We start from the raw sequence: 13,804 nt of genomic DNA on the forward strand, positions 1-13,804 counted from the left end.
GCGCAATTTTTATTTGATTTTCTTTTTTATTGCCAAAAGGTCAGTTAATTTTATTTTTTATTAATAAACAGTAAACTTTTACGTTAACATGTCATATTTTATATAACGAAATGGACATATCTATAAGCGATTTGTATCTTACGCAAAAGTAAAGCTACAATAATAGTTTTATTTAAATGCGTTGTGTATAATCATCATGTACGAGACAAGAAATGAAATATCACATATATAGAAACAAGAAACAAGAAAAATATGTTCGATTTGTCCCATAAAGAAGCTTTCAAAAGTATTCTAAAAATAAAGCTCCCATTATTTGCATTCGAGGCGTAAATACAAAAGAGATAATTAACTGCCAATCGATAATAACAAGAAAAGCCAAGAAAATTCACGATGACAAGAATGTGAACGGAAGTCCCCTAATACCAAAAGACTATAACATATCACTTGTGTAAATCACATCTATAACTCTGTTGCTCTCTAATTTTCATTCGTAAGCAGCGTAGCGCCTGTCGGAAATTATCGCAAAAAAATTATTGGGGCTTCCATCCTTCGACTATTCGAAGTTTTTTTCCGAAATCGCTAAGACAATTATGCTTCTTCGCCCGAACCGTCGTTCCGTGTCGATAATTGAATCCACGAGGTAGGAGGCAAAAAGCAACCGGTATATCTTCGTGGCTCGAAACTTTCGTACTATATTATCATAAACGCGTGGATCTAACGGAAATTTATTCGCGACTCGCGCGAATTCGCTCCGCATTTAATCGCGTTAAAGATTAATTGGTTTAATGGCGATTTTGTTTGCCCTTCGCTCGCTGATACGCGTGATGTTGATTGGGCGTTAATTCTAATTACACGCGTAATTGATAAATTCAGTAAATGCGCGCAGCTTGATCGCACGAGATTTAATCTCGCGTTGGATTACAATGGATGGCATGCTCTTGCACGACATTCCTGCGGGCAACCTAAATTCGGTAGAATATGCGTAATCATTCTGAGTCTATTCTCATCCCGTATTTCTATTCATTTCTATAACACACGGCATATCTCCGTGTGTTACCTAAAGATAACCTAAATTCATTAAAATATACATTCTTCTACATTTAAAACGGAACATTGTGTAGAAAAATCACATGTACGTATGAATATGATGGAAATGTGCGCATTTAGTAAATGCAACTTGCATTTGTGCTCCATTCGCTCCATTCGCTATTTTTGACGTTCATGCGGTAAAGTATGTAAACGAAGAGAGAGAGAATACTTGGCTTTTATGATGCACGCTCAAATTCCGTTTTTAACTTTGCATATTATAAATAAAATAAAAAGCAGATCGAAAATAATACGATTATACAAATATTATATATTAAATAAATTTACACAGTAATTTTAAAGTAATAACATTTACAATAAAAGTTAATAATATTTGTAATGTTTGCTGCATTCGTGGTATTGTTTGTTGAAGTAAAAATGCATAATATTTTACGAGTGAGAAACTATATACCGGGTGTTTCATTTTAATCGCCCCAGGCAAATATCTCAAAAAATATGAAAGATACGAAAAAACGTTTCAAACAAAAGTTGTTTGGTTTGAAGGGGGACATAAGATGGTGTCATTGGTTTGACCTTGAGTGAACGTGCCGAGGTCATATGGAGTTCAACTTTGTTTTTTTAAATGGAACTCCCTATTTTTCATTGCATATTCTTGTAGCTTACCTAAAGAGCTTTTCAAAACCCTATATTTGAGTATTTTTTCATAAAGTACTTTTCGAGTTACAAGGCTTGAAAGTTACAATCCCGCCGGCATTAGCATTACCCAAGGTGTACCGGCCAATGAAGACGACAAGACCCAACATTGATCCGGCCAGTGAAAGCAAGACCTAAGATTGATCCGGCCAGTGAAAGCAAGACTCAAGATTTGATCCGGCCAGTGAAGGCAAGACCCAACATTGATCCGGCCAGTGAAGGCAAAACCCAACATTGATCCGGCCAGTGAAGGCAAGACCGATTGACTCACAAGTAGGGTCACATCGAAGTCACATTGTGTATTTTTGGTTTACAGCAAATGCTCAAATGTACTACCATTCTGTTGCATGGATACATAATTGCAACCCAATAACTTTCAAGCCTTGTAACTCGAAAAGTACTTTATGAAAAAATACTCAAATATAGGGTTTTGAAAAGCTCTTTAGGTAAGCTACAAGAATATGCAATGAAAAATAGGGAGTTCCATTTAAAAAAACAAAGTTGAACTCCATATGACCTCGGCACGTTCACTCAAGGTCAAACCAATGACACCATCTTATGTTCCCCTTCAAACCAAACAACTTTTGTCTGAAACGTTTTTCCGTATCTTTCATATTTTTCGAGATATTTGCCTGGGGCGATTAAAATGAAACACCCGGTATATACACGCTTTCATTTATAATAAAATGTTAAATTTCGGATTAATGTGATTTTCTTTTAATCGATATGAATTAAATATTTGTATTTTATTTTATCCATTATGCTTTCCACATATTGTATTTAATTCGACCAAATTCCATTATTAGTTTAGTTTGTATTGTCAATTTAAAAATAATGCTAGCCTTAAATCCTAAAGTTTCTATTAAGGAGGTTCGATGGCTACAACAAAATGCAGAGAGTTTCATAAAATTTTAATATGCGTTGTTCTGGAATGCAAAATAGAATTATGTGAATTTATTAGGAATTTTTCACCGTCCCGTTTTGAAAAAAATCTACTCCAAAAATTTAAAAAGTACAATTTTTGGATTAGATTTTTTTCAAAACGGGACGGTGAAAAATTCCCCAAAAATTCACATAATTCTATTTTGCATTCCAAAACAACATATTAAAATTTCATGAAACTGGCTGCATTTTTAACATAGGTTTTTATGGGAAATGACATATTGCATATACCTTCAGAATGAAATAAGTGCAAGAAAAAATGCAAATAATAAAGAAAAAGAAATTTGCACATGTAACTTAATAATTTACAAATAAATGAGCGAAAGAAAGGGGAAGGTTACCGCACATTTCGTAGAAAAATTATTCATTAAAGCATAAATTGCTTGATTTTTCGTCTGCTAGACTGTCATGGTCGTGAACGACGTGAACAGCAGCACGCATTATACACGCGGCGACCAATCAGAGCAATCCCCTTCATTCCCACTACTTCAAACGCTAGTGCGCTGTTTCCAGAACCCCCGCGTCCCACTACTCCCTCCGATGAAGCCATCGAACCTCCTTAAACAGCGTAATTAAACACGAAGTGATAATTCAATCTTTGAAACAAAACATAATTGGAGAGCAATATGTCAATATTATAGACGCAAGCTTATCGCCAATAAATGATTGCGCACATATGGATGAGTATTGAGTGCTTTTTTTGTCTGGAAACGTTACAGTCTTCCTGGCGATGTAGCGTTTGCCGTCGAAAGATCGCCTCGAGGGACCAGCCGATAGTGACACAGGAATCCACAGATTCGATGCTAGACGTGCCGTGCTTGGAGACACTTCACAGGAGGCACAGTGACGCCCGACTAGGTCCTACCGGTAGTCAGATAGGCACGCTTGGAAGTGGATTGGCTCCGCCACGAACTCCGGAAATCCGAAGACATTCCGACGTTTCGCCAGCTAGTCTCAAGGAATTGGAGAAGGTAAGCGAAAACTTGGTCCACGATGATATGTCTTTCGTTGTAATAGCTTCTCTCTAATCGAGAATAATGTAAATAGCATAATGACCCGCGATCTTCCTAATCGATTTATCTTACAATGCAAACATAGACGCAAACTGCTTCTTCCATAGCATACAGTTTCGATCTACGATATATTATATAACAAATAGAAAGAATAATGCATTGTAGAATAAAATCGTATCGACGGAGAATTATTCTAGTCTTTTACGTTTTACGACCATAATATAACTTTTCTTTTTGAGTCAGGAATTTCTTCTTTTTCTTGATATTTATACATATATTATCAGTCTGCGTGAATCTTTTCTCACTTTACAGATAATTAATATATTTAACAGGAGAAAATTAATTTTCTTGCGATAAAGAGACAAGGTTACAATTTTCAAAATTATAAAAAATAAAAGCCACGTTTGCGATAAAGAGGAAAGAATACAATTTTCAAGATTATAAAAAATAAGAGCCACGCTTTACGTGCGCACCGTATCTTTTCAACTGGCTTTCGATGTTACTCACGATTTACTGCCGCACGAGATTCCCTTTTCCCAGCGAGGTGCATAATTCAACATCCTAAGAGATATACTGTTATACGAGAGAATATTCGTGCAGCCATGTTTGAAATTAGGGCTGCTGAATTACCGCTGCCAAACGAATCGACGTACATAATATGCTTTGAGTGTCCGCTTGAACGCTTTAAGCTACACTTTGCTGTTATCTCAGATGCATACACCATACTATTCGCCGAGATTTTTGCACCCCACCTGCATTATGCAACAAAGCGCAGGTCGCTCGTCGAGAGAGATTTTGAATTATTCCGTTCCGATTGTAGTCGGCGACTATAAGGACAAAACAGTCGCTTTTTCTTCAAGCACAAGTGCGACTTTTTAAATTGTGCCCTTTTCGCACTTGCAAAATGTTGCTGATTACGTAACGCGATTTGACTCTCATTATAATATCAATCCCAGCGATGTTGCTCTACATAAAAATTGCGTAGAAAAATCGCCATCCATACGAATCATATATTGTCATAACTTTTAGCAAAGCCATCATAATATTTATATTTTAAAATATTTTAAATCGGTAATGTAAAAGGCAAATATACCGTGTTACTTAAACTTTAACAAATCTTTTAGAATTCTTTTGTATTTGTTGTCGAAGTGAAAATAATACCACTTGCAGCAATATTGCTTAATTAAAGTAAAACAGTAACTGCAGATGTATAATTCAACCGTTTTACTCATTATGTCCTTTATGTTCAATTAACTTACGATAATTTCGAGAGGTCGTTGTTCGGATCATATCGAAGATCGTCCTCGTCACGTGTGGCTTTAACGAGCTGCGCTTCCGTGCGGTGTCGGGCTTGACGCGGAGCTCGACTACTCTCCACGAGATCTCATTGCGCATAGGTCGTGTGCACTTGTCACGCAAACGGAGCACCCGTAGACACGCACGCGTGTATATCGGGAACGAGTGCACACCGACGCGTATCTTTGCACGTGTGTGCAACCAAACTTCTCATTACTCGACACTCAGACAGACAATTATCGGGCACGTAATTATCGCGCAGCCTTCGGTAGCGATCGCAGACTTCGAGAACCCGAAGATGCGTCGTAAAGACCGAGCGAGCATTTTACGATCTCGAAATATGATCTAGAGAGCCATTATTGTCTGCTTCCAAGTCGTAAAATGGAAAGTCTAGTTATAACGTATAAGAGAAAACAAGAGACGCCAAGTCTTATACTCGGCTTATTGATATTTGTTACCAATAGTTTAGAAATTTCCCCGGCGCTTCCTTATCGCTATATTGCCCCACATTCTACGCTCTGCGACTTACTTCGCGTTTACAAGATATGACATTTACATGAATCAATATACCCTTGAATTTATCGAAGCTTCGGTTATTGATTACCGCGCGACTCTCTAAGGCTGAAACTTACATTGTGCCAGCCGACAACTTCGTAGCACCGGTAGACGTCTCACCTCGAGAATTTATCGACAGTCGTTTTTGTCGCTTGGCAGAATAATCGGATCCGTGCGCGCGCGGGCGGAAACGGCTGCGGAAACGAAAGAAAGTGGAGTGAAATTGAAATGAAGAACGTGTTTCTGCACGTCGGCAGAAATAAGGGATTGAAAACGGCAGATTCGAAAATCTTTATGGTTGCGTATCGCACCAGGGGACTGCTTACTACCCGAAAATATCAAAAAATCATACCTAATATTGTTACAAAAATTGCCCTTTCTACGTTGCGCGCGTTCATATCCCGCGTTTATTTTGTCCCCTCGTTTCACAGTGGGTCTATTCTGTAGCTCTTACTTAACGACAGTTTCGTTATCGTTATATTTGCGTTGCGCAGATATTATATATAGTAAAAAAGCTGCGCAACGACAATGTAACGATAACGAAACTGTCGTTAAGAGTTACAGAATAGGCCAACAGCTTTCAATTTTTGCTTAACAAATTCATTCATTGAAATATATTTTGTATTGTAAAAAAACATAGTAGCTTTGTTTTCGCGCGCGCGCTCGCGCGTAATTGATTATTGTGTTTTTTTTTTTAAATTATTTAAACAGTAAATATTATTCAATGACATTTACAATTGCTCGTTTAATTCTCACTTTTTCCTTCCGCGTCCTATTTATTCAGGATATGTCGAATAAATTGCTGTTAAATCTTTTTTGATGAAATAACGTCTAATTTCTCTGGACAGTCAACATGTGTCAAGCGCCGTTTGTCCGACGAATTCGACATAAAAGAAGGAAGCGGATTCGGAATCGTAAATCCGCTTTGTCGGAATTGTCATGACGTAATGAAATACGTTCTATCGAGCATTTACGCACGTACGTAGGCGTAGACAAACCCGAGAGGAAATGGCCTCGTATTTACGACGGCAAACGCTAATTCTGGAGTTTATTGCGCGCTCTCCTGCGCGCGTCAGTCTCCTGCCTGCGATACGCCTCGCTTAGTGAAGAACGCCTAGCACGTTTATCTTCCTCGTGGTAATTGTCGTTGACGCTTTTTCCATCTCGAGATTCAATCCATTTCGGTGCCATTCGCGCGTCACGGCTGCCGCTTTCTCGCGAGCTAAAACGGCGCCGCATGATGGATGGGATGGGATGGAATGACTGCCGGTGAAATTGCGGAAATGCGATCGTGATGTTTAAGACATGGGTGCGAAAAATAATTACCGAACTACAAAGACACGAAAATAATCTCGCGATTAAAGTATAGTCGATTTAATCGGATCGTCGCTAAATTTTAAATCATGCAGCGTTAATTTCAATTTGTACAACATTTTAATATTCAATGAAAAAGATTTTATATTACTTTACCTCAAGTTTATGTTATTGCTATACAATTTTATTAATTTTTTAAGAATGTATACATTTGAATTTGGAATGCGACTTTGCGATTGAATGTTTCTTTAATTATTATGACGGCCTTGATCTGAAAAATTGGAACACGATTTCTCAGCGTCTCACGTGACTATGAATGCAAACTCGTCGGCATCCGGATTAAAATTGCATTTGGCACTTGTGTTTATACTACCTGGATGCCCTACATTACGGTGCTGGCTTTCTAAGCTACCTACATGCACTTAAACGTTCCGGCTACGCCTATTGGATAATTTACAGCCGGCTGAGCATCCTGAGTGATGCGCAACATGCAGAGTATCCTCGCCACATCCCCGTGTCACGCGCGCCTTGCACTTCGAAAATCATCGGCGTATACTGTCGGCGCGTGTTACATCGTGATGCTAATGGCGACCCAGTTTGTACTTTTTTTTTTTCGAAGTGACAACGCGTAGCTGCGAAAAATATAGCTGTAACGTGGTTTCGTCGAGAGGAAATTATCGCGACGTGCGGGAGAGGAATGACATCGCACCACGCCCTTCGTCGTCGTCATCGCGTTAAAATAACGTTTTCGCGCACCCGCGCGCTGCATCACTATGAATATTTATGCGCGCGACAGGTGCTCGAAAACGGAATCGAGCCACTGCACTGGCACATCCATCCAGTGAGTAGCAGCGATGAGCGAGAAAGACGTGCCCGGCATCGCGCCTCCGTTCGTTGCCCTGACCCTAATGGAGCCTTAATGCCGAAACCCTCTCGAACTTGGTCGACGGCCAGTATATGCGCGCGCGCGCGCCTCACCTCGCTTTAATTATTGCCGACGTGCAATTATGCCGCGCGGCGGGATCGCGTGACGAAACCGGGACGAAGTTAATTTTCGGATGTGGCCGTTTTATTATTATCGCAAACTCTCAGCCGTGTTCCCGCGGTCTTCCTTCTTGTTGCCCGCAAGCGTGTCGGGGACGCTATTAATTTTCATTATCAAAGGGCAGTGCACCCAGCTTCAGAGCTTTCGAGCGTCGAGTGAAATGTCTTTGTTGCAATTTGCCGATGGGGACGAATTATTTTAGATTTACGTGAATAGATTCACATTATGTTAAAGCACGGCGCAATCATTCGTTCCACTTATAAATAAGTTTCACTACCTTCTCAAACAGCTTTTGATTCTAAAGATAATCAGAAAGACTTGCAGACAATTTAGTGCGTAATTAATCAAATTATATATATATATATATATATATATATATATATATATATATATATATATATAATTTGCAAATATATTATTTGAAAATTTTGAAAAATTATTAAACAATAAATTATCAAATTATATAATGTTATATTTATTTATTCCGAATATATTTAAAACAAAGTAGAAATAAATACAAATAAATTTTGTAAATCTCATATATAGATAGTATTTGACCACTCATGGCATATTGATCTGCCGTAAAAGATTAAACAAATAGCTTTTTCTTCAAATCTGAATAACACCTGCACAGCTTCGATCATTAGAGCAATCACAATCTCAGAGTTACAGCTGATCTCTGTGCATTGATCTAATCGTCAGCTTTTAGGTGTCAATCTGTGCTGCCTACTAATCTTGTACTTGCACTCCCCGCCCGCCCTTGCCGTGTTGTTGGGGATGCTTGGACTTCCTCCCCGCGCCCTTACTCACGGCCTACATGTGGTGACGTTTCCCGCATCGAGCCCTAATCTCTGTATCGTAATGTTGTAGTTTCGAAAGGTTGCAGGGGAACGCCAGAGAGAGGATCTCAGATGGGAGCGCGACCTGGACCGGAAGAGCAAGTCGAGGGGCGGCTCGCCCGATCGCCATCAAGCCTCCGACAGAGGAAGAGCGACCAGCCCTCAGAGAGTCGTCATGCCGGCCCAGACGGGCGGTAAGGATCATTTTACTCGTCGATACGAGATATCTGTTGCTCCTTCATACCACAGACGTCGCATTTCGCGTAATGATCGCATGTTACGATACAATCAAAGAAATAAGAAATTGTATGGCTTATTGTTCTTCTAAAATGGACAAAAATTTAATATGACACTGTTACTATTAATATATTGTAAAACTAAGCTTACTCTTGTTTAATTTGATAAATTGTTTTTTTTTATGGATACGTTTTCAAACATTTAATTGTTTGTCCGAAAGAGCAATTTCCCGACTTAATGTTAAAGACCTCTAACGTAATTACGTATAATACAAAAATTGTTTTACAGCTTTGCTATTATAAAATTGAACAATTTACCATTGCATAACAAGAACATATTTCCAATTATTTCTACTACAATCAATCGAAAAGTATTATGCCCGATCTACAATAGCTGTAGTAAGCTGTAGTAAGCCTCAAGATGTAAGAAATTGACCAATCACAGTCGATTATTCTCCTCACATTCGCCTGTAATTGGTCAATTTCTTACGGCTTGAGGCTTACTACAGCTTACTACAGCTATTGTAGATCGGGCATTATTCAGGATAAGTTTCAAATTTTATTCTACGTTAAACTCGTTAAATCGCGTCGTCTTTCAATTTGCTTAGCGCGTCAAATCCCTAACATCATCTTTCAATTTCCTTGATAAAGCAGTCGAGCAGGAAAGCGGAGATCTGGACGACGAGGAGGAACGTCGACGTCGCGCTCGTCGCGGAGGCGGTACGGTCCGCCGTAAATCTCGTGTGACCAGGCAGAGGTCTTATGACGACGAGATCAAAACGGCGGCCGCGATGGCTGCCGGTGGGACGCAGCCCACGCATCCTGATACCGGCCTAGGACTTCCGGCTCAATTACCAAGACGAGCGTCTGCCTACGACGTTTACGCCGTGCCCGGAAGTAGCGGCCTTAATGCAATGACCATCGCCACCGCCCAACAAAGAGCCTCCATTTCGGCGCAAGGTGAATTAAAATGATTCATTGCGATAGACAAGAAATTTATTCTTTGATTTTCGAAAACTCGCGCAACCTAAATTTGATTCTATAATACAAATACACCATATAACCTTCCTTTTTACAATAATATTTGGATATAAAAATTCTCCTCGGCACGATATTTGAAAATGAAAAACATTACCCTCCAATAATTCTCGAAAAAATAGTTTTCTTTCAGTACTGCACGTATATAATATCATGCACATTGAACATGTAAATTTAAACACAAAACACAATAATAACATTTTGATTTAAATATTTTCTAACAGAAAAATATATATCGTTTTCAATATTTATTTGATATAAAATACAATGCGTGTTAGGATTAATATTTTTTTATCGCATATTTTTGCTTCATATCTGAAATATCGGAACAATCTCGCGTAAATCATCCTTCCGAAATTTCTCTAAAATAACAGAAGGTATTTGTATCGATAACCATGTATCACGTATATGTAATACATAATTCCTTGTAATTTCTCCTCTCGTTTAAGCGCTATCTTTGACCTCCCGGGTTATTCCCGGGGGAAACTTTAGCAACCGGCTGTTCGATCTTGGGCGAAGCCACCGAAATTTCCAACTTCTCCCTCACTTCCCTCCCGATATAGCGAGTTGGCAACATGTGCTCCGATTTCTCCGCCACATATTGCGCGTTTACGAGTTATCGCAACGGTATCCGCGGCAAGTTAGAGCAAGGTTGTGCTTTAAAGGACCCTAAGGGCGGCAAAAGCTGCCGGCTAGGATAATCGTATAGACCTTGTCGAGCAGCAGTAACTCTACCCTGTGTATTGTTTGTCCTGTTTCATATAGCTTCCTCTGTTTCGTCGTGGAAACAATTCGGTTCATTACGCGAATACAGGCGTCCTACTCCCGGTGTTCCGCTATCAAAGGCAAGTAACTTCGGGGAAATGAGTAAAGCCGATTTTCGTTAAACATGTTTTAACCGCAATGATGTGACCTCATCCATTCATTCGACGTTTTCTGCCCATGAGGAAAGTTAATACGGTGTACACGAAAGGGTAACTCTCGAATTACAACATTTTCAAACCGCGACTTCTATTTTAATTAACTTATTCGCGATCACGGAGAGGACTCGTTTAATTTAAATATCTCAAAACGGTGTACTTATCGTGTTACGCAGTTTTGAGGCAAAACTTCTTTATAAAAATTTCGCGTATTACGTCAACAAATTGTTGGTAATCAGTTGTCGAGTATACCATTAAAATGTTCCGCAGGGAACAGCTTTAAATAGCGACCGCGCGTAACTAGTTTCAGAATTTCCCATTTTCATGCATTCAATTCAGTCGCGTACGTCGGTTGGACGTGTATCGCGTATCCTGAGATACATTTCTATGACTGTGTAACTTTAACACTGCGCGCGCGCTTATTACCAGTCTGCGTGATCGGAAACACTAAACAAGCATCTCGACTCGACATAGAAATTCCGCTTTTCTCTTTCCTTTCCCTACCTTCCTCGCTTCTATCGAAAAGCCCCGCACGCAGCGAACTTACGGCGAACTTTCTGTGGAAACTATTTCCGATGCGTCACAGGAGAAGCGTACGGACGTAACACGGTTTCAAAGCCATCAGTACTCATGCATGTACACATCGATCGGCTATTCGGATGCTTCTAAAATTTTCATTTTGCCGAGCGTAATGTGTTGTAGCCTCAATTCGATACTTGACTTGATATACCAGCGAGTTTCGCCAATCAAATGCTGATATTGCAAAAAGTTATACCAACAATTAAGTATATAGTAAAATAAACCTTGACCAACCAACTTGAGTTTCGCATAAATCGGGATCAAGCGCGAAATTCCCCTTTCAAGGTAACTCGGCAGTCACCTCGGTTTAAGAAAACGTATTGTCGCATTATTGTCACATTACAATTTAAAAACATAAAATAAACGACTATATACAGATAAAAATTCTATCTTCGTAAAATTTTAATTAATAATTCTTCTATTTTTTTCACTTTTCAATTTTTAATATTAGGAAGCTTAATAATATAAATTAAAGCTCGTTAAAAAAACGAAGATTAAAACAACGAGAATTAAGTTTGATTATCTACTTTTAATCGCGAGATTAAATCGTCAAAGTTTTTTTTTAATTTCTCCTCTCACTTCTCTTTCTCTCTATAATCAGTTGTAATGTTATTTTAATGTTGATATTTTATTCCATCTCCTTTTCTCTTCGCAGTCAAATAAAAATACACCCCTATTCGAACAACCCGTATGTAAAGTAACCTATACTTGTTTCTCTATGCTGCAGCCAAGAGCTGAAAACTCCACTTGCTATGTTACAGAGAGAAACAACATTGACATTCGACCCGCATCGTACTTTGGTGTGAAAATAACCATTTTGACTATTTTATTTCTTCGGAATATGTTTAACTCTTTCAAAATCTTTATGTAATAACGGGATATTTTGATATTCTAATATCGGTTTTCTCGCGTGTTTCGTTATTTCTAACATAAAAAGAATAAAAAAATAAAATAAATATGTAGAATTAATATCTCTTTGAATAAAATTGATTTATATAATTTAACGTTTGTTCATATAATTGCAATGGTTTTCCTCTATCGCGTTTTAATGATTAATAAAAACATTTCTATAAAAAATATTTCATTTGTAGATATAAATATGATATCAAAACATTTTATCCATAAAACTGATCTGTTTCAATTTTCCGATACACGTATATGTCTATGTACTAATACTAAAGCTTTAAAATATATTTTATAGTCTAACTCTTATCTCTTCGAAGCATTTTATTAAATTCATGCTACTCTTTTATCTCTGTTATCATTATACCAAAGGGGACTTCGTTATTCAAGGCGATTTACTCGCTATAACGGGTCGCATTTAATATTTCAAGTATAATACGGTTGGCCTGAAAACGTCGTTTGTCCTCTGCTTCTTCACAGGCACCCGAGAACCTGAAGAACGGCCTGTAACTCGCAGGTCCTCCTTCCGCGCCGTGAAACCAGTGATGCCATACGACGTCGCGGCCGACGATGAGAAGATGATTAAGCTAGACTCGTCATCTGCACCTGCAGTGGCACCGCCTGTGTCTCAACCTGCTCTTATACCCGATGAAGAAAGACGCAATCGACGAAGAGGCTCCCAATTGTAAGTCATTGTTGGCGTTGTTATATCATAAGGATTTATTGTGACAAAAGCATGACCATGGATCTCCTATTTCCTATTCCATGATATAATGTGAACAAAATCAAGTCTATTTTTTTTATTAAGAAGTTAAGCTATTCAGCTTCAAGTGGCATGTTGGAAATCTGATTTCAATGCAATTTAACTTGACCTCTGTTACGTATAATGTTTCTCGTGAGAATAGTTCCTATTTTGTTGTTATACATCAAATTTTTATAATTATGGAACAGTTATACAATGTGTTTGAATCCTTCGTACAATATAATATGTATTATATATTCTTATGATGTTTGATTAAACATCACGATGAATAATGTAATTAATTTTAAATAACCAAACCCAGTATAAAAAGAACACGACATATAAATTTTTTCATTATTTTAATTAGGATTAATGATGAATCGTTCGAATAATCGACAGTAACTCGTTCATATTTATTATAACGGCTTTCTCTAGCAGTGGAAATGGCGTATGCAAATCTGCCAATTTCAATTTCGTACTTCAATTTCGCACTGCCATATATTTGTCTGTTTTCTGACACCGGAATTTTGACGTCGAAATACGCATTTCGCCTCTGCTTCCCAAAAGTAATTTAAACTTGTCTACATCAAAAGAAACCTAGCTTCCACTTTTTCGTTTGCAAATTAAGTATTTTCTATCCAA

The 13,804-nt window shown here is 38.3% G+C and overlaps 1 protein-coding gene and 1 long non-coding RNA gene across 7 annotated transcripts in view; one reads left to right on the plus strand and one right to left on the minus strand.

The window, feature by feature from the left end:
* Fife (regulating synaptic membrane exocytosis protein fife) overlaps nt 1-13,804 on the plus strand; it is a 166,516-nt gene that overhangs the window by 67,130 nt on the left and 85,582 nt on the right. For 4 of the 6 annotated variants that reach the window (XR_011731526.1, XR_011731527.1, XM_071774974.1 and 1 more), the window contains 4 exons: nt 3,402-3,653; nt 8,776-8,938; nt 9,632-9,940; nt 12,901-13,105. Coding sequence is in view for 4 of the 6 variants with exons in the window: in XM_071774974.1 (XP_071631075.1) it covers nt 3,402-3,653; nt 8,776-8,938; nt 9,632-9,940; nt 12,901-13,105 (929 nt within the window). In the remaining 2 variants the exon portion in view is untranslated. The remainder of the gene's footprint in view (nt 1-3,401; nt 3,654-8,775; nt 8,939-9,631; nt 9,941-12,900; nt 13,106-13,804) is intronic. The other 2 variants (XM_071774975.1, XM_071774976.1) reach the window with 2 other exon arrangements.
* LOC139810999 (uncharacterized) overlaps nt 1-13,804 on the minus strand; it is an 84,881-nt gene that overhangs the window by 14,256 nt on the left and 56,821 nt on the right. The window lies entirely within an intron of this gene.

Source organism: Temnothorax longispinosus, chromosome 4, assembly GCF_030848805.1.
Source record: "Temnothorax longispinosus isolate EJ_2023e chromosome 4, Tlon_JGU_v1, whole genome shotgun sequence".
Lineage (NCBI taxonomy): Eukaryota > Metazoa > Arthropoda > Insecta > Hymenoptera > Formicidae > Temnothorax > Temnothorax longispinosus.